The sequence below is a fragment of the Pleurodeles waltl genome, chromosome 1_2 (assembly GCF_031143425.1).
Source record: "Pleurodeles waltl isolate 20211129_DDA chromosome 1_2, aPleWal1.hap1.20221129, whole genome shotgun sequence".
NCBI lineage: Eukaryota > Metazoa > Chordata > Amphibia > Caudata > Salamandridae > Pleurodeles > Pleurodeles waltl.
The window spans coordinates 1027124620-1027146148 of NC_090437.1; the positions used below are offsets into that span (position 1 = coordinate 1027124620).

The 21529-nt window shown below is 43.2% G+C and overlaps 1 protein-coding gene across 1 annotated transcript in view; it reads right to left on the reverse strand.

The window, feature by feature from the left end:
* Positions 1-21529, reverse strand: part of FAM114A1 (family with sequence similarity 114 member A1) — a 151149-nt gene that overhangs the window by 92946 nt on the left and 36674 nt on the right. Inside the window, exons 2-3 of the mRNA XM_069202098.1 lie at positions 17267-17617; positions 10778-10865 (exon numbers count right to left, since the gene is read on the reverse strand). Of these exons, the coding sequence (XP_069058199.1) occupies positions 10778-10865; positions 17267-17605 (427 nt within the window). The 5' untranslated portion in view covers positions 17606-17617. The remainder of the gene's footprint in view (positions 1-10777; positions 10866-17266; positions 17618-21529) is intronic.

Here is a 21529-nt window from a genome sequence, read left to right on the forward strand (position 1 = left end):
GTGGCCCGTGGGTGCTGGCTTGCAATTTCAAGTCCTCTGGACCCGCGGACTTGTGGATTGTACTGGATTACCTGCTGTGATCGCCCAAATATGATGCCCTGACAAAGACTGTTTCGCCGACATGCAGCTTCCTCACAGCAGTCTCTATTATTCAGCTCCCCTCACACCAACGAATCGCGCCTCACCTCAGGAGGGGTGAGGTAAAAAAGTCAGGAATAAAGCAGACATCGGACCCGGTTGATTGTAAGAGGTGAGCCTTTCGGCGACTTTTATTGAGTCGCAGTGCGCTGTCGTGTTAAGTCTTCCTCCTGAGCCCTAAAGCAACCGGAACAGCTATAACCTTTAGCAACTCCGTAGTGGCTCGCCTTCAACCCAATAGCACCATAAACCTTTATCAGTGTCATAACCTCTAGGCTTTGTAAGTAGTAGTCAACGCATTAGATTACTAATCTCTAATATCATTGTCCTGCGTCTGCCTCACCCGTCCTCAATGTCCAGGCCGGATTGGTGTAACGCCTGACTCGTCTGTATACACCGCTGCGTGTTCACTTGTTGCGCTCACGCCCACGTATTCCTGCACCTACCAAATGGTCAAGCCAAAAACCCCACGTGCACCCCCTAGCAAAATGGACCATACTACTTCATCTCCCTCAGAGGCCCACTCCACCACGCAAGTGACCTTGGAGAAGCTGGAACTCACCCTACAATCACATACTTCGCAATTCGATAAGATACTGCAAGCTATTCTAGACACTAGATCCACCCTGGAAGCTAAAATAGGCTCGGTAACAGAAGACCTTAATATACTGCGCACAGATCAAAGCGCTCTAGCAGACAGGGTGTCCGAACTCGAAAAAGACACTGCAACTCTACCCCGCACTGTGTCTGATCTCAAATCGCAATTAGCGCACCTATCGTTAGATGTGGACTCCTTAAAACGCAGAGCCTAGGAGGCAGAAAGCAGGTCCCGCCGCAATAACATTCGGCTGGTGGGATTCCCTGAACGTGTTGAGGGCCTAAGCACTGAATTATTCATAGAGCAATGGCTCACAGACACAATTCTCAAAGGCAACATACCGAAGTTCTTCTCTGTTGAAAGGGCTCACAGGATCCCCGGCAGACCCCCCTCACCTGGCTCACAACCGCGCCCGCTCATAGTAAGACTCCTTAACTATCGCGATAGAGACCTCATTCTAGAGTTATTCCGCAAATCTGGTCCGGTAAGCTTCGAAAATGCGCTGATCTCAGCTTATCCAGACTTTACGGCAGAAATACAGAAGAAATGTAACTCTTTTTACCATGTTAAGTCATGTCTCCGCAAACATAGTATCAAGTACGCGCTGATGTTCCCAGCCAGACTCCGGGTGCAGGATGACACTCGCTCTTTTTTTTTCACCACTCCGGAAGACGCCTGGACCTGGCTGCATGCTAAAGGTCTAGCTGACCCACCAGACGCAAGCACTCTGGACGACAATAGCTCTTGCCCTACTTCGGGCCGCAGACAACGCAAAAAACGGGGAGCTAAACCATCACCTGAACAGGCACGGTCCGAACGCTCCCGGCTCCTGCGGGCCACATCCAGCTTCGTAAATGCATCGGCCACTACCTCATCCACACAAATGGACGCGGACCGGGAACAGGACGTAAATTCAGACTCAGCGGACTCCACACGTGGTCCTTCCCTCACACCCCGTGCAGCTAATGACATATGCTAAGCAATTAAGTTCCTCCCACTCCCGTTATCTGGATACGTTGTTATAACTTCCCCTCTCTCTGGCTGCTTAGCGGCAGTCGGTTGTTACTGCCGTATTTTTGGGCTGCGGTGTACCTCGCACTCTGAACCATGAGTAATTTGGGCAGGGTAAATCAATGCCCACACATCAATGCCCTCTGGCTCCCCCCTGTTCCATATGGACCATTCTCTCAAGCCGGCAATTGCCGGAAATGTTTTTTATTTATTAGTAATTTTAGTGTTGTTATATTTCATATTAGAGTGCACATTTCTATCTATCGGTTGGTTTTGTTACAGGCTAGTTAACTGTAAAGGCGGCAGCAAACGCACATGTCATATCTATTATAGTAACAGGATTACAGCTCACAAAATAGCGGTCATTGACTGCCATGTTCTAGCGGGTGGGCAACACAATACTTTCACACTGGGGGTAGCAGATATCCACCCCTCCGGTTACATGACGACCACAAAAATAACATGGCTACCCAGACGCACCAAGGTATCTTGAAATATAAGGTACTCACATGGAATATTAGAGGTATGGCAACCCCACGGAAACGTCAAAGAGTTTATGCCTTTCTCAAGAGGCATCAAATACACATAGCTCTATTACAAGAGACACATCTCTCCAAATCCACATTGGAAAGCACACATTCAAAATGGAAAGGTCAATTGCATGGCACCATTTCCTCATCTTTCGCCCGCGGAGCAGCCATTTGGATTGCTCCTGGGGTCCCATTTGCCGCGTCTCGCGCACAGTGCGACTCCAATGGTAGATACGTGATACTCGAAGGTACCCTTGATGGATCCCCCTTAGCCCTAGTTGCACTGTACTCCCCAAATGTAAATCAACGTGATTTTTTATCCACACTGTCTACCGGTAGTCTCAGCGATACCATACTAGAGTGCATATGGGGTGGAGACTTTAACAATGTTCTTGACACTCAAATGGACCGCTTGTTTCCCCCACTCGCCACGGCCCCTTCCAATCGCGCCGCACAAGCTCTAGTAAGCTGGGCATCAAATAATGGTCTGAGGGATGTATGGAGGGTGAGTCATCCTGTTCACCGCGAATATTCGTACTACTCCCCTGTACATAAGTTACACACCAGAATAGATATGATTTTTGTATCTGCAACCTTAATTCATAAAGTATGCATGTCTGAATACCTAGCGCGCACTATATCAGACCATAACCCCCTATGTGTCATAATGGCATGGGGTCACACACACACGCGTATACCAACATGGGGACTGCAGCCAGAAGCTCTTTTAGATCCCCCCTTCCAAACAGATATGTCTAAAAGACTAGTCGATTACTTTCTATTGAACAAGAATACAACCTCACCCCGTGCCATAGAGTGGGATGCCCACAAAGCGGTGATACGTGGACATTGCCTCGCGGCCACATTCGGGGTGAGAAAAACATTTACCAAAGAATTACAAGATCTGGAGGTAAAACTCCGCAAAGCGGAGAATGAGACAGCCGGCGGAGAATCCACATTAACAACATTGAACTCGCTCAGAGCTGCCCATAGGGAAGCAGACAATAGATTAAGCAAACATGACTACAGACATTACATGGCAAGACAACACGCTGAGGGAGACAGATCGGGCAGGCTACTGGCCTGGCTGACCCGCCAGCCCTCGCAGCCAACACCCAAAGGTGTGATACGTTTAAATCCTGATGTCATTGTTAATACTCAGACGGGCATCAACGACGCCTTTTCAACATACTACCGCACCCTTTACACATCCCCTCCCCCTCCTCCAGAGCAGCACCTTGCTGACATATTAAATCTTGTCTCTCAAAACCAACTTATCCTCGATAACACCGCTACTCTAGATGGCCCTATTACAATTGAAGAGCTGCGTATAGCTCTATCCCAAATGGCACGCAGTAAAACTCCTGGCTCAGATGGTCTACTGGTAGAATATTTTAATTCCCATACTACCCATCTCCTACATACACCCATAGAGGTATTCAACGAAGAACACCGCAACCTGCAGTTGCCAGATTCTATACGTGAGGCTTTGATAGTTGTCCTCCCAAAAGCGGGCCAGGACCCTCTTGATGTCAAATCGTACAGGCCGCTCTCCCTACTCAATACAGATTGCAAATTATTGGGGAAAGCACTAGCAAATAGGCTCCTCCCCTATCTACCAATCTTGGTACACCAGGACCAGTCCGGCTTTATACCTGGCAGAAGCACCTTCTTAAATATTAGAAGACTCCTACACATAATGCATGGTAACACAAATACCAAAGCGGTGGCCCTCTCCCTAGACATCGAAAAAGCGTTTGATACGCTAAGCTGGAATTAGCTCCTACGTACACTCAAAGCGTTCGGTTTCGGTCCCGGCTTCATCAGCTGGATCAAAACGCTTTATTCCATGCCTATAGCCCGCGTCAAAAATGGTCGCACTATTTCCGAAGCATTCCCTATAGGTAGAGGCACCAGACAAGGCTGTCCACTATCTCCTGTACTATTCGCTATTGCCATGGAACCATTAGCAATTAAACTACGCAACTACGCACACATATGGGGCATTCCGGAATTGAACACTTATCACATTATATCCTTATATGCAGACGATGCCCTAATATACTTGCGCAACCACTCGGCCTCCATGGGTGCGGTACTGCAGTTGTTGGACTCCTTTGCCCTCGCCTCTGGCTTGCACGTCAATTGGTCCAAGTCAAGTATCTTCCCTCTTATCACTATACCGCTTGATCGCCACACAGCACTTCCACAATATAAACTACCGTGGTCATACACAACCTTTAAATATCTCAGAGTGCAGATCTACCACTCTATCACAGATCTGAAAGAGGGTAACATTGACAGGGTACTCAGCTCCACCCGCAGCTTAATACCTTTTTGGAGCTCGCTCCCCTTGTCCCCCATGGTTCGAGTGGCGATTGCCAAGATGCTTATCCTTCCAAGGTTTTTATATTACTTCACTGCCCTCCCGTTGTGCCTACCACGCTTGTTCTTTACCAAACTGCAATCAATATTAACCGACTTACTCTGGGACAAGGACAGACGCAGGGTAGCGTTGACCATAACACAACACTCGCAGGAGGCGGGTGGGCTGGGCATGCCTAATTTCGAAAGATACTACGCAGCAGCTCAATTATCGTGGCTATCCACATGGCTTCAAGAGATTCCCCCTGCTGAAAGTATATTGTTGCAGACACATATAGCCCCGCGGAAGCTGCTGAGTACAATGCTGTCGGGCCCTCCCCCCCACTCCCAAAATTAATACTGTTGGAAGCAGCTCGGTTCTGCTGGCGCAGATACATCCAAGGCAAGACCTCCTCCCCCCCTTACTCACCCTCGCTACCGCTATTTCAATTGCCGGGCACTCAAATCCTTTCAATGCATCACGATACGCGGGAAATAAACACACTGAAGGCGAGCGATCTATATTCTAGCTCTGTAATGTGCACCTTTGCGGAACTGGTGTCTGCCGGAGTGTTGCACAATGGGGCCTTCTTGACATACAGCGCCATTAAGCGGCTACTTAATAACCTTTGGGGGGGGTCGGTAGTGCCAAGCCCCCGAGACCCCATTACTTACCTGACCATAGGTTGCACAAAAGGCATTATAACTAAATTGTATAAAGCATTGATGGCGGCGGTTTGCACCACTCTGCTGCATGCTAAGGCACGATGGAATTCTGTCCTCCCTTCGCCACTACCTCAAAAGACTTGGATCGCAGCTCTTAAAATGATCAAATCAATATCCCGTAATCCTCGCCTGCGATACACCCAATTCAACTATATTCACCAATCATATTTATCCCCAGCCCGCATCCAAAGAATATATCCGAGCACAAGTCCAACATGCCCAAGATGCGCCACTCCGGCAGCTAACTTTTACCATATGGTTTGGAGCTGCCACTCAATAAACTCGGCTTGGCTCCGCGTTACAGACGCCACAACAGACATCTCATCTCACACTCTGTCACCCACACCAGATTCCTGCTTACTTGGCATACGCCACCGCACCAGAGGGGATAAACAAATACACAGATTCATAGACTTAGCATTCGTTGTTTTCAAACGGCTAATAGCAACGCATTGGAAAGCACCACACGTCCCTTCCCACATGACCTGGCTTCGTGACTTACATTGTCGTGCGCAGGCTGAAGTCCAGACACTCCGCTCATTGCAACACAAAGGTCTCATGCAGGAGGGCCCGAGGTGTGGGACACATTTGTGGTGGCAATAGAAGCCAGGGATGACATGTATCCCCTGTGAGCAGTGCATTTTACACACCCACCACATCTCTGGCTGACACCGTCAGTACGTCAATTACGCTGCCCTAACCTTTCTCATTCTCACTTACACCAGCCATCTACGCCCTCACTCCTGTCCACAATGTAATCTCACGGCATACTAGGATACTTTCTCTGCGGTCAAATTTACATGCTACCCACACCAAGGTTATCTAATATTACTTCTGCCTGGTACCCTTTCAAACTCCGCAAAACATAAGTCACACCTCAGTTACGACCCCCGCTTTATTCATATATATTAGCCGCACTCCTTCTTTATTATTCCCCCTCTACCTGTTGGGGATTATCTACACTAGTAATGACATTAATAGCGCTTAGCTGCATCTTTAATTAGCAATTAGTCAAGCTCATAGTTTTCAAGCTGTATGCTGTTTTATTTTCCTCTCCTTAGCATGTTCATGCTGTCTAATATTTGCTCTCTTTGCCTGCCCGCTTCCCCCCCTTTTTTTTTTTGTTCTCTTCCCTCTCTTCTCCCCGTTTCTTTGTATCATTATTGTGTGATAATGCTGTGCAGGTTTACATAAGCTATCAAATGGATTGTAGAATCATTAACAGCCAAAGTATTGTTGTGTGAATGTTTCGCTTAATAAACAGATTTAAAAAAAAAAAAAATGAAGCTGTGGTGAGATTCCCCATTGAGGAGTGGCGAGTGCACAAATGTGTTGGTGCGCACATGGGCTAATTACAGTGAGGTGCAGATTAGAAGGGTCAGCCTTGCTGCTCTCTCATCAATGGAAACATGAAAAATAAAATGATAATAACGTTAATATTTTTCCTTGCCGAGTTGAGTCAACCGCAGAGCAGGGCTGGGCCATCCCGTTGGACAGCAGCTGCAGCAGGGGGAGGAGTGGTGGGCACTGCTGCAAGTGCGCATGTGGGTTTGGCCGGACGTCTTAGGGCAGCCAAACCAACATGCGCACTTAGATTGCTCCCCCCAAGCTGTGGTGCAAGCTGTGTGCACAGCCAGGTGAAGACCAAGTACAGGCTCTTAGGGCCTGACTGAGCATCAAAGCAGACTACTCAGGCCAATCACAGAGCTGCTCTCATGCTGTTAAATAGTATTACCAGCATCAGAGCAGTGTCTGGATTGGTGTTGGGGACTGGGAGCCTTGCACTGACTACCAGGAGTCAAGAGAAGAGGTGCAGAACAGCACTGAGGTAGATAAGTGTTTTTTTGTTGTTGTTTTTTATTCCCCCGTGCTGCCCCACCACTTTTTTTCACTGAAGCCGCCATTAGTAAAGACATCCTCTAAAGGTGTTTTGCAAGGTAGGGAAATCTGCATGTATTTGCGCTGGCTGCATCCAATGTCTGTGTTGATATCAGGGAAATTAACAATGCAAATGCCCACCAACCCATAAAACAGTCTCCCAAATGCCAAAAAACTGTCCCACATACTTATGTTTGACCAGACCTTCTGGCACTGCTAAATTGCCCTACAGGCCAGTCCGACCCCGCACACAAATACCTAATTTTCAGAAGAAGGAATCTGTTTTTCTTTATTATTGCTCAACAAGCAGGGACGAGGCCAGCAATGGGCAGCAGATTTTCAGTATCTGCTTTCAGTTTTGTGATGAACTCTAACATATTGATCTCTTCTTTAAGGGGGCAGAGGTTACCATACCACAATGAATGTTGCTTTATCGACTGACTTCGGGAGGCATGGCACATTCCCAGAAAGATAGTTCCTGTGCCCCCATAAGCTAGAAGCCCTACAAGTGATGATCAAAGTTGGGCTTTTTTAATGTGTCACATGGCACACATGAGACATACAACACAACACACATGCACGCAACCTGGCTTCAGGGGCGGTGTCAAGGGAAAGGTTTTTAAGGAAGCATTGAGTATTCCTCTAAACTAGTCTCGGCCCTCTTCTTCTGTGAAGAGACCTCGCCCTGTGGCACCACATTAGCGACAAGGAAGCTTGATCGTCTCCCATGCTACCAGCAAGCACACTGCAACCTTGCCTCATTTCTTATTGACCGACGGTATAGACACCGAGAGCACCAAAACCTGCTGGAGTACCACTCTTGCTGTTTCCAGTATCCAAGCAGCACGACACAGTGTTTTAGCTATTGAAATTATTGTTCTTATTGCTTTGGTCAAACTAAGATAATTTACACGATTTGGACATCCTGTGATGTTTCTTTACTTGTACCATTTGGTGTTGAGACAACTTAGCATTGTTAATATAGGGACATAAACATTTTAATTATTACCAAAGGTGTAGTTATTCATGGCCAAATGGGTAATGGTGTGTTCTTTACTGACTCTTTAGTGTGATTTGGATTGTTTATATTGTTGTGTTATGTGACAAATAACATTATTAATTTAAACAAGTAAAAAGGTTCATCGACCTTAAAGCTGCGTCCACTTAATATGATAAATTAGATAAGCCAATGGCGGGCTAACGGTATCAAACTGGAAAGACACAACAATGTTGTATTTCAACCCAGCCAGAGAGTCTGAACTAATCGTGGATGCAAGTCCCATCAAGCTTGGAGGTGTACACATGCAAAAAGTAAACAAAATGAAGTGGACAACGGTCGCTTTCGCAACCAGAGCACTCGCCAAAACTGAGAAGAGAAATGCCAACGTTGAGAAAGAGCCCATTGCGATCAAGTGGGGTTGCACCCATTTTCATCTCTACTTTTATGTCTAAACCTTCAAGGTCACTACAGAACATAAGCCCGTCATATCATTCTTAGGGACACAGCACCAATCCCCCATCCTGCATAGAGAAGAGGAAGTGCCAACTTTGGAAATACCAATTCACACCAGTTTGAAGCAGTACAAACCTGCAAGTACCAACCCCAGATCCCCAGTCCAAGTCGCCAAATGCACAAGATCTCAAAGCAGAGGAAGACAAATATGTCAAGCAGCAAAGCTCATGGATAGTGCTAAAATGACCATATTAGACCCCTGCCTCCAGATAGCATGTGACAGTTTTCTCTCAAGTCAATGGAAGGATAACCTTCAGAACTTCAGTGACTACAATGACATCTACCAGTGTGATTTGACAGCACTATGGCACATGTGTGATGAGCTCAGCGTCACATCATTCAATGACATATGAGACACCAAATGTTGCTACTAGTGCACACAGGACATCAAAGCACGAAGACGAAAGCTCAACTGTAAAGTAAAGTCTGGTTTCCAGCAATGGAAACCAGTGTTGACAAGGTGGTGGTGAGCTGCCACTGGTGCCAAAACCCAGGCTCTGGCTAGACTTGCACCAATTTTGGCAGAAGAACCCCAGTGATGGCCTGTGGCAAGATTTGAGTGCTAATTTTGGATCACTACCGCATGCGCACCATATGCTAGTACTCTCTGATACATACTCCAAATTTCCGGTTGTCGAGATAATGACCACCGCGAATTTCAAACAAAACGAAAAGTCAACTTGACATAATATTTGCCATGTTTGGGCTACCAAAAAAAGGGCGTACAGGGACGATGGGCCTTCGTTCCAAAGGAACTAATTCCGAGAATACCTTATGCCCCTTCCTATGACTCAGGAAAATAAAGCAATGGTGGCTTCAAACTAATGTGGAGGTTGAGAGGCTGATGAGGACTCGGATACAGCCATCTGGATTGGTCTGGAACAATAAAAGGATGTCAAAGACATGATGATAAAATTCTTGGGAGCTTATAGTTGCACTGCACATAGCACCACCAACCGGTCACCAGCTGATCTCATGCTTAACCAAGGCTTCTGAGATGTTCTTTCCCTGGCAGAATCATGGTCACCAGCACAGCTTGGCAAATAGGCTAGCCAGCAAAAACTAGCCTGCAATACAGCCGGGGCGAATGAGACCAGAGGATCTTGAGAGTCCGCCATCAAGGTTGGTGACTGGGTCTTGGTATGCAATTGGCATTGAGGAAGGGGGGGAAGTTCTGTCTTCCATTTGAAAAGCACCCTCTACTAGTAACAAGCAAAATGGGGACAATGATGACAGCCAGGAGGGGAAGTGAACTGGTTACAACAAATGTTTTGTTTTTCGGAGGTGGCGCACCAACACACCCAGGCAATCCATGTCCGGGTGAAGGTCAGCAAAATGGCATGGCCTACCTGAGTTCTATAAATAATGAGGAGCAGCTGTTAATGTCATCTATTGAGAAGCCACCAGTTTGACTGTTTGAAGTTCAGGTAAAAGAAATTTGGGGAGGAATGTAGTTCAACGACACAACCCGCATGCACGCATCCTTACGTTGAGCGCTGCATCAGGCCAAAGGTTAATAAAGAAGCAGGCTGCAGTGTGCACAGACGCTGACTGCAAGCATTCCTCAAAACTTTTGTTGGCCCTCTTCTTCAGCACCTGTGATGAGGCCTTGTCCATAGGCACTGCAGCCTTCATAGATATCTTTACTTTATAGCTTTTACTAGTTTGTCTCTGGCTTTCAGCAAATAGTTACCACTCAACCCGTTGCATTTAAGGAAGTGAACTTTCCACTCTGTTTTCATTCGCGATTAGGAAGAGTTTGTGCGATGGGTACTGCGCTTCAAAATGGAAACTGCAATGACAATTTTCTGCATTCTGAATTCTAAGCTGACGTTGTCAAAGCAAACATCTATTATGTATTCGGCCAAAAGAATTTGATTTAGATATTCTAAATATGTAACTTTTTTTAATTACTTAGTTTGACAACAAACTTTCAACTTTTGAATAATATTGACATACCTCTGTAAGAAAGCAACACAGTATCAGATTCGAAGTGAAATGCAAAACTAAGTTACTCACCAACTGAAGCAGTAGCGGTTGACAGCAAAGACTTGCCCCACGATCCCCAGGCTCCCCATCCACTTTCTGCTGTGTGGGCGTTTGGATCCTAATGGAAAACACAATTCATGTTTTTATTCAGCTCTAGATTTTTGAAATATACAACCAAAACTAATACAATAATAAGATTAGTCATCAATACATGGAAAAAAGTAGCATCTGTCAACCTCTTTAAACAAAAATGTGTATGAAGTCAGGAATTTAAGAGAGTGATACTATTAAGGTCAATGAGAAATTAATGTTTGCTGAAGGGTGACAGATGTGGAAAGTGAAGGTCTCCGTTAGAGTCTTTGGAGACATTTTGTTTCTCAGGCAGGTGAATAGAAATAAAAAGCACATGACAACCACCAAAGGTGGGTTGACAGATATGATATTCACAACAGATAAAAACTCGGGCATAAAATACACTTTTTTAGATTATTTTAAGTGTTGGGGTAGTAATTTCCAAGTTATGAAGGAATTTAAGGATATGACCTATGATAATTAACCTGAATGACCCCATTCTAAGATGCAAATATTAGTAATGCTCATGGCATCATGTGAGAACCTATGTTTGGTAGGGAACTGTATCACCATTATCTAGATAATGAAGATAAGTTATTTCAATTCTTCCTTCCTCCTCGTCCTAGTACTTACTCACTCAGACCAGCACCCCAAATATAAGCTATCTTTTTAACCACAGACCACTGAAAGTGAGTTTAAGCACCCTCCTTAACATACATTATGTGATCCCTAAAAAGGCATAGGTGCACAAAACACTTTCTGTTGAAACCAAGCTAAAAGCCCAGGATTGCAGACAAAGCCTCACACTTCATAAGTACTAGAAAGAGGAAGGAAGAATCGGAGTAATGATGATTAGAAGTACGCAATCTCAACATTACCTTCTCATCTTCTTCCGTATCCCATTTCTTACTTCTTTTCAAATATATTTATTGTTTTTATGCTGATTTAGAGCAATAAACACAGGATCAGAGTGAGCATTACATACTTTGCAGCATTATCCACAAAATAATTATGCAACTCAATCTCGAAAAACATTAGTAAGAACAGAGATGCTTGAAAGTACTGAAAGGAAGTATGTCTGAAATAACCAAACATGTACAAAACATTTACCAACAGGCTGATCGATCACATAAGGAGTCAAACAGTAATTAATGTCTTTTCAGGACCCTTTGAGGGCTCCTACCATACACATCTAGGAACCAGGGGGGGGAGGACAGGAAAAAAGGAAGGGGAGGGAAAGGGGCACAACAAGAACATAAACCATGTAGGAGGCTCTGGGGGAAGGAACTGATGTGGACAACAATTATTCAAGAAGTTGTAAAGCCCAAGCAGCAACAAGAGTCTGAAGTTGTCGCACACGAGCTGCAATATAATTTAGAGTACTTACATGCTGTGGTCAACTGTCAATCTCATGGGGGTATGTTAGTTGCATATTAAGGGGGAAGGAGGGCAGTTGTCATCTTTTGGGATCTTGGACAGGAAAAACCTACCTCATCCTTCCTTCCCTCCTTCCCCCCTTTCTTGCCAGATCAGTTAACACTTGAACTTCTATGCCAGTCCATTTCACCAATTGTTTCCTCCATACATCTGGTCTTGGAGCAACCCCGCTCTTGGACTTCATTGCAATCTGTTGGCTGTTTAGCCAATGCAAAAGCTAGGTCTACAAATCTAGTCGCTTCCATGCCTTCTTGAATTGCAGCATTATGCCAAGCCAGAAGGTCTTAGGAGTGCTTGGGATACACAACTCAACAAGCCAAATTTGGATATACCCAGAAACTGTATTAGTAGCATTACATCTAGGTCTCTTGTCTGCTACTGTGCGAAGTAATCTACGAGCACTATGTTAGATAACACCAGTGCAGTATATGGTAGTGAATCAATTGAAAACAGACATTTCTAGATACTACCATAGGGAAACCCACTGGCCACTTTCACTTGCTATTGGGAATTTCATAATTCACATCCATCTCCCAGACAGCTTTAAGCGCAGTTAAAGCAATCTTTGTTTGAGCTATCAGCTGGGTATATAAATGAGTCACCAGTAGTTCATAACCACTAGTTAATGCAGCCTGAAAAATGGTGTGTATATCTGGAGTGGTTAGGCTACTCCTCCCATGTTTCTTTAAAGGCAATGTAAAGCACATTATTTGCCAGGAATCGACAAGGGTCAAGGGAAATGTTTGTGTTAAATTGTGTAAGGAGAGCAAAGTGATTATAAACTACCAAATCATCTATGGGTTTCACTTATGCCGGAGTCTATGAGCACACCACAATCCTGTCCATCAGCATACTGAATCTCAGTAGTGAACACAATGGTAGTTTTGGCACCCATGGGGTCTGCACCCCGGTGTGCATTAGGTGTGCTTCCATCTATATCTAGCCACCATCACCAGGTGTGACAAAGTATTAACACCCTTATGGGGATGTGTCAAATGTTGAACAATCACATCTCCACTAAGTTCATGTCCCAGGTATTGTAGTTCCATATTATCACCATCTATTGCCCACCTTATCAGCCATTCTAGATGTGCCACTGCGTAATAAAGTTCAAGCTGCAGCTTCCTTAGAGATAACCACCCCAGGGCCAGATTTAGATCTCGGTGAATTGATTACTCCATCACAACAGTGACGGATATCCCGTCCGCCGAAATATAAATCCCACAGAATATGATTTATATTTTGCCGGACGGTATATCCGTCACCGCTGTGATGGAGTAACCCTTCTGCTGAGATCTAAATGAGGCCTTAAGTCTACTAGGATCCCATTCAGAGCAGAAAAGACATTCTATGGGAGGCTCCTAGGCAGCATCATGAAAACATGTCCCATTTCTGGCTCCTAATCAGCATCATGAAAACATGTCCCATTTCTTACTTGATGAGGATCTACCCAAGCAATATGTCTTCAATGCAATCAAGCAGTCCCATTATCAGACATACAGAAATCCAAATAATGCAGTGTTAGGCTTATTTACAGTCAAATTTAAGGCAAAAGGCGTTCATGTTAAAAACACATACTACAGCCACAGTGACAAAGACACAAAACACAACAAAATGAATCTGTAGTCAACATCAATATGCTCATGGGGCTGCCAGTTTGCCTCTATACTGCAGAATTACTACTCGGAAGAGTAAATCCAGCTTCATAGTCAAAAGAAATGACAGAAATTACGCAATGTCTCAGTGTGAAAAACAAAAAGATCTCCGACCCCTACACACAAGAAATAGATCATACCTTCAGAATTCAGTTTCTTTAAGATGATCTGAAAGCTCACATTGTCCACGTTAGGAGGATTTTAACTCATGTATGCCATGTGTCTGTGACACAATAAGCATGAGGAACACTGAAAAAGTGTTAGAAAATAGAAGGGAGGAACTCCAGCTCTAAGAAAGGAACAAGTAATTAAATGATCAACTCATGTGAACAATAAGCTAAAAGTATGGATGTCTGCTCTAAACAGAGTTCATCTCACCCAAAACAGGAGCAGAGTGGAAAACACTTGAGAGGATACAACGTGATAAGAGTCTCCTCAAGAGAAAAGCCATAATGTAGAAAAAAACAAAAGGAGGACGCAGAAAAAGAAATGGGACGAATTCTCAGTTGCAACCCGAAAAAATCTCATTAGAGAAATGCTAAGCAAAAGAAGGGCAAATCAAGGATCCTGATGGCAAAAAACCCTCAACGTACCCTGTGTTATCACATATCAACTGACATTGTAAACACCCTTTAAGGAATTTTAACACTAATTCAGGCTCACCCTGAAGGAGTTCCACAAAGTACATAACTCATCATTCCTGAAAAGAGGTTCCAGAGAAATTGTATTGTTAAATCATGGTATGATACAATGGAAGCTGGCCCTTTTCTCCTTCTCTGAGAAGGTGCCCCGCACAGCCAGAATCCTGGGTAAGAGGTAAAGGAGACAAGAAAAATTGCATATCTTGGTAAGATAACGTTTGGTTGCAAAACTCCCTGCAGAGGAAAACTAGAAAAAACTGAGGAAAACCGAGGCTTGTGTCTCTCCTTAAAATAAATATCCCTAAGAATATTAACCAGAAAAAGCAGACATCACCTCTCCTAGGAGAAGAAAGGAACTATCCATATTCCTGCATTTCATCATCACTCATAATGAGAATTTAAAAAAACTGATTTGAGGCACAGGGACAAAATCTGGAGTAAGTAGTTCACCCAACTGCAGAGCTATGCCTATTTTCTTACACTTATATTTTATGTAACAACTCTTGTCTAACTCTTGAGAACTTGAGAAAAGTCGATTAGCTTCTCTGGACAGAAGCAAGTCCTCTTACTCTGACTGGACAAATAATTTAATGGAGTCTGACGACTCTGGAGTAACACTGATACTCCATGTTAATCACACAACCTAAATTACCGGCCTCCATATCACCATTAAAGAGGAGATGGCCCCTCAATGAACAAACAACTTGGTATTGACACTGGACCCCAATGCAAATCAATATGGAAGAAAACAAATGCCCAGAAAGAGAGGTGCCAAAAAAACAGGATACTTTAGCAAAAAAGAAATACGCACCATCAGAAAATAAAGATGAACTGTTAAGGAAAACAAAAATTTACCGTGCCTATCTGTACCCTGATCCAAATGCTGAATGGTGGGTAATTCTGCAGCAAGAAAAAGAAAAAACATAAACCTGGCTTACAGGAGAGAAGAAAGCATATAATGTTCATCTGAAATAAACCCCCTAAAATGGCCTCACAACTGGAAGGGGCACGAATGATATATGTGAGGAACTTGAGAAAACCATGTAGCTGAAGAACTTACATGGTCCCAGCTGGTTTACAGAGGTCTTCAAACCCAAAAGATCTAACAGCAGAAAATGATTATGTGGTCAAATACCCATCTCTTACCCTACATGTGGCTGGAATTTGAGCAAGATGGCTGTTACTGGCTTATGAATCAATATGAAAATGCAGATGTTCCCTGCACAGCACCAGTAAAGGCTGGCAGAAGAGCCCATTCTCCTGGAGTTAGAACTGACATACCCAGAGGAACAAAGACAGAGCTGCAAAATAGAGTAAAACCATGCTGCTTTCCACACAGGTAACCATTTAATGTGTTCCAGAGACCATGGGTTTTTCAGAAACATCTAAAACGGAGCGCTAAACCCTTTACCAAACATAACTAACAACCCAAAAGCTGCCATGCACACAAAGTGTACCTATGAGGAAAGAGGGCCCAGTCTGCCTTCTCAAGGTTTTGAAGGACCAGCAAAAATGCCCAAACAACACTATTAAAGAGTTCACTCCTAAAAGTGAACTTTGTTAGACGTTGGCTCAGCCTAGAACCAAAACACAATCATACCTGTGGATGTTAAACGCTCTGAAAAAACATTATCGAATGCCCCATCAATCAGGCTAAAGCCCATAAAAGTTAATATACAACAGAGTGAGCATCTACATTTTTGATTCATGCAGAAGAGACTGATGATCAGAAAGAACCTCACTGCCAATAGCTATTGGTGAAGCCATCCACTGGTGTCATGAGAAAGAGATTGGACAAGTTTGCCAATAAGAACTAGAATTAGAACAACCATCTTTCAGCACCGACCTTCTGAAAGATAAGATTTTAACAAACGTGTGAATCCTATGGGTGGCTTCTGGCCTCCCTTGCATGTCTTTAGAAAAACCTAAGTCTTGGCAGCTTGCAACCTGCTTATTCATCTTCAAAAACCTTTGGAATCCATAATATTGCTGGCCAATGGGAAGAGAGAACCAATAAACTACTGAAAAAGACACCCCATTCAAGTCTGTATATTCAATAATACTGCACTAATCTGTACAATGTAAGACTATGAAAACGATTATTCAACTCCACTGCAACATGTTAATGATGCCTTATCATTCACTGAAGAAACCCTTAACCTGCAGGCACTTTTACCATAGAGCTAGCAGGCTAGGAACCTCTCAAGTGCTCGGACCTAGAGCACTGAATTCATAGGAAGTGGAGCCAAAGCTGTAGCAAGGCCAGCAGATTCCAAAAAGAGGCCAGATCTCCACTAATGATTATCAAGTAGGAGATGTATAAATTGAATCCTGGAGCACTATTTCTCCTCTACATTCCATTAGTGATTTATTTATACATGATAGGTTTTTTATATAGTGTCAATATGCGATTCTACCTAAAACGTTTACCAGAGAACTTGGAGACACTGTAAACATGAAACATAAAATGCTGCATGAAAAGGATTTCAATATTCAAATAAGGCAGGCAGCCAAAAACACAGAGCGGCTTGTACTGTAAGGATGTCAAATTGATAAGTGAGGGCAGTGGTTTGCCTACATCAGTATGGATGACTATGCTACAGGCTACTGCTTGTTTGAGTGTATGCTGGCCTCAGAGAAGCGCATTTAAAAACAGAAATATCAACAGTTCTTCCATTCGTCCATTTGCATTGATGTGATTTACAGACAAGTACCTGAGCACATTGTTCTTCCTGTGTCCCTTCGGCTCCAGGCTCAGGTTCTAGACTGACAAAGTCGCTGCACTCAGGTCTGTTCTCTGTTCCTTCTACGGAGGAAGGTTGAGTTCTAACTACTTCTTCCTTCAATGGGAGCTCTGGATCAGCTGTCTTTTCTTCCACTACTGGCAAAGGCCCTGCTCCACTGGGCTCTGCTTCTGAAGTGTCCTTCAAAAGTGCAGCAGCAGCAGTATCGGGTTCCAAGTCTCCGGCTCCAGACTGCACAGCACAGTTATCCATTTGCTCCACCTCCGGCTCCACTTTGGTACCAGTTGCTTCGCCTGAATCAGCAGACATTTTTGTCTAAGCCTAGAATGTAAGATCAATCAACATGTTTCATTACTGAGTGGAATGTGTAAAACCTATCCACACAGCATAAATGTAGCATATGGAAAATATATCATAATACTCTTAGGAGACCGGTATAGTCTATTTTCCTACTGCCATCTAACTAAATAAATTCTTCCTTAAAAAGCAAATAGAGTGTATTAGCTTAAGGCAGGGTATTAAGACCTTTAACCTATCCCAAATTAAAAAAATAAACACATTGTTTTTTGCTGCCAATGAGTTTGTGCCTGAGAACAAGGATATTAAAGTAATAGATCCTCAGAACGAGTTCTGATGCATAAACATGTACATGGCTAGGTGGGACATCTGGTACACAGGTGGGAAACACTGCCAAAACACAGTAAGAGACAGCGGGTGATGTGGAAGCAACACAATTACTACAGGAAAGGCAAGGCAGTAGGGAAAGCTGGTGGGGCCAAAGTGGGCCCCCAGAGGAAGTCATCTCAGCAAAGACAGAAAAGAGGAAATGGGCAAAAGCATAAATAATAAAACAATATTTATAAGGTTGATTTAAAAATATCAATGGTTTCCAGCATCTAGGGATCTTCTGCGCTATTTCCCTGTAAAACCTCTGGCCAAATATTCAGGGAATTCCACAGCAGATGCCGTGCGAGGACCTCCCATTCTGCCCCTTTCCTTGCAGTCAGACTTACACTGATATTCCTAGTATGCTTACTCTGTTACATCCCACCAGGTAGCTTTGAATTATTTTAGTTCTATTGTGTCGCATAAAAGAGTGAGTTTCTGTTCAGTGAATTCCTTTAACCATCGTTGACACTATCTCCTGAGGGCTTCTAGAAATGGAATGTGATGCCAGACCTGCTGAGATGTTGCCTTAATACACAAAAAACATGCTGTCTTACAAATATACTAATCTGCCAAACATATAATATGCAATGTGTAGTGGTAAGTGAAAACTTATCGCTGGATGTCATTACCCACAGATACAAAATTAAGCCCCTCCCAACCTTCAACCTTCCTTTCCTGCTGCCTTCACTTTATATGTTCACTTCAATGACCCAGATGATAACATCTGATGCCATCTTTCAAGCAGACCTCAATCTCTGCTGGTGGAACAACAGATCTTGGCTCGTATTGTCCATCACACGTTCCTCAGAACTAGCAACCAAGTGAAACATTGTAAAGTGCTCAAACATCAACACAGATTAAAACAACACTGTATCAAAACTATTGCTGTGAAAGCCGAATTAATTACTAATAAATTTGAGTGGATTAGTAGCTGAGAGATTACATGAATTAGGCTAATATAGAGAACTCAAGATTTTGAAAATGTGCCCACCTAGGTGGCAGTCATAACATGTTCGACATTAATAAAGAAAGAACATTAACTGCTTAGAAATAAAAGGCACATGTAACTAAATGTATTAGTGGACTATACCAATGTATTAATGATATGTATTTGCTTAACTTTACTAGGCACAGAGTAATTGTGAAATGATGAGCCTAGTTGACAAGGCCTCATGTTAAGCCTCATGGCATAAATAAATGTTTGTGAATGTTTTTTGTTTTACTAGAATTCACTTATTCATACAGCGCTGATCAAATCATTTGTAAATGTCTTAAACTTTCTTGTGAGAACTGTCTGTTGTACTGCAATGTACTACCTATTGATACATATGTATCCTTGGTGCATGAGAAACTAAAGTTCCCAGGACATGACAATGGCTTCACTGACTGGAGTTGTGATCACAACAAAATGTTACCTGATGGAAAAATGGTGATGTGAACACCCGATTTTATTACCAATAAGGTCTTGCAAATTACTTTGTGGTTTTTGACTTATTGCGGCTGCACTTAGCAAGAGCAGATCAGTTCCAGATACCCTTTCTTGATAGCCTTTAGCCATTGCATATTGATTGCTAATGCTATTGATGCTGTTTCCTTAGCTTGATGCCCTTTCAAAGCTGGCTCAGTTAACTTAAGAGTCCAATCGTGGCTGAGCCAAACCCCTTCACTGTCCCCTGTCGGCACTGACCAGATGGATGCCAACTAACGAAGAAGTCACCACTTGCTGATCCATTTAAGCAGAGGTATAACAAAATGCAATTCTCCGTGTTATAGATTTTTGTTCTTTCTTTTAAGAACCAACCACTATTTTGTTACAGCCCTAGTTAGATGTTTTCCAAATTATCTTTTGCCTTAATTACTTTTGCATGAGGTCCAAACATGCCATTCGAATTAGAGGGTTAGCTAATTTGCCATGTGCTAACAATTGTTATTTGTGATTTTTGACTTATTGCTGCTGCATTTAGCAGGAGCAGAGTAGTTCCAGATACCCTTTCTTGATAGCCTTTAGCCATTGCCTATTATTGATTGTCAGTGTTTTTGTTCTTTCTTTTAAGTACCAACTGCTATTTTGTTAGAGCCCTAGTGAGATGCTTTTCAAATTAACTTTTGCATGAGATCCAAACATGCCTTTCGAATTAGACGGTTATTTAGTGTCATGTGCTAACAATTGTTATTAACAAGGGATTGATTTTATTAATCCGTTGAGTCTAGAGGTATGCCATTTTTATTGTTCAGATATTCTTTTTGTTAATTTGTACGGTAACCCTTGAATAGGTAATGATAAATGCTTTGGTTAAATTGAGATTCTTGTGCCGCTTTGGTCAGCCTGTGTGGTTTGTATATGTTTATCATTAAATTCTGAGATTACTTTACGCGACATTAGCATTGTTAATCTAGGGAAAGAAACTTTCTAACATAACTAAAAGGTGTGGTTATTCATGGCCACATGGGTCATGTTGTGTAAAGATTACTGACTCCTAGCCTCTGATAAGGATTGGTTAAACAGGTTGCATTGTTGTTGTTTAGGACATGAGTAAAATTTGTACCCATGGTGGAACACTCATAGCCTGAGTCAAAAGGTCTATCGAACCTCTAACGCATCCTCTCATGAATAAATTATCAAACAACAAATAAGGTCACACGCGCTCACACTGTCACTTCAAATTTTATCCTAGACCTCACAGTTTTCCAACACTACTGTGTCAATAAACAGGACTACCAAACAGGGTGAAATGAACAGGTATTTCTCAAAGTGTAATCTTTCATTTGAGGCCAAATCCATCAACAACTGTCTCCGTACAGTAAATGGCCTCCCAGTGGTCTTGGATGCTCTCCTTCTAATCATGGCACCTTCAAAGTTTTCACATGATTCACATTTGTAAACATTAATGAGTTTAATACACCAAGATTAGACACATGCCTAATGGTGTGAAATGTAGTGAAAAACAAAAGTCCTCTATTTTATTTGATGTGATGGAGCATTTTGCCTGGCGGTTGTACTTTCAACACTAACAATAACAACCGTAATTCTGTGTAGTACACAGCAGTGTAGACTCTAGGCTTTAATAAACAACTGAAAGGTATTCATTTTATGGTCCTTGGAAGGATGGAAGGTAAACTCAGTGCAGCAGGTCTGAAATTTATGACTAATAGGTCAGTGGAATACTGAATTTCGAGTGTGATTTAAACTAGCAGTGTCAAAGTCAATATGCCTGGTTAAACATGTTAACGCATGCAGCATTACCACATGAGAGTGAGACACAATATAGAGCCAGAAAGAGTGGATTGAGAGGGCTATAACTGTAAAGCAGTCCCTCATGCAGTTCAATGGAGAGGAGGTCAAAGGATACATTGATACAGCCAATACCATCAACTGAGAGATGAATACACCACTGGGCTGAGCCCACACATGATTGTTACACTCCCAAGCTAATGGCTAAAAGAGGCTGGCTATAGAAAACCAATGGTTGGAAGAGGTGGATCAAAAAGGTACTATTTGTATATGCTTCGCAATAAGTCAGTTTGACAGCTATGCTTCTGTCACACCCTAGACCTTAAAACAGC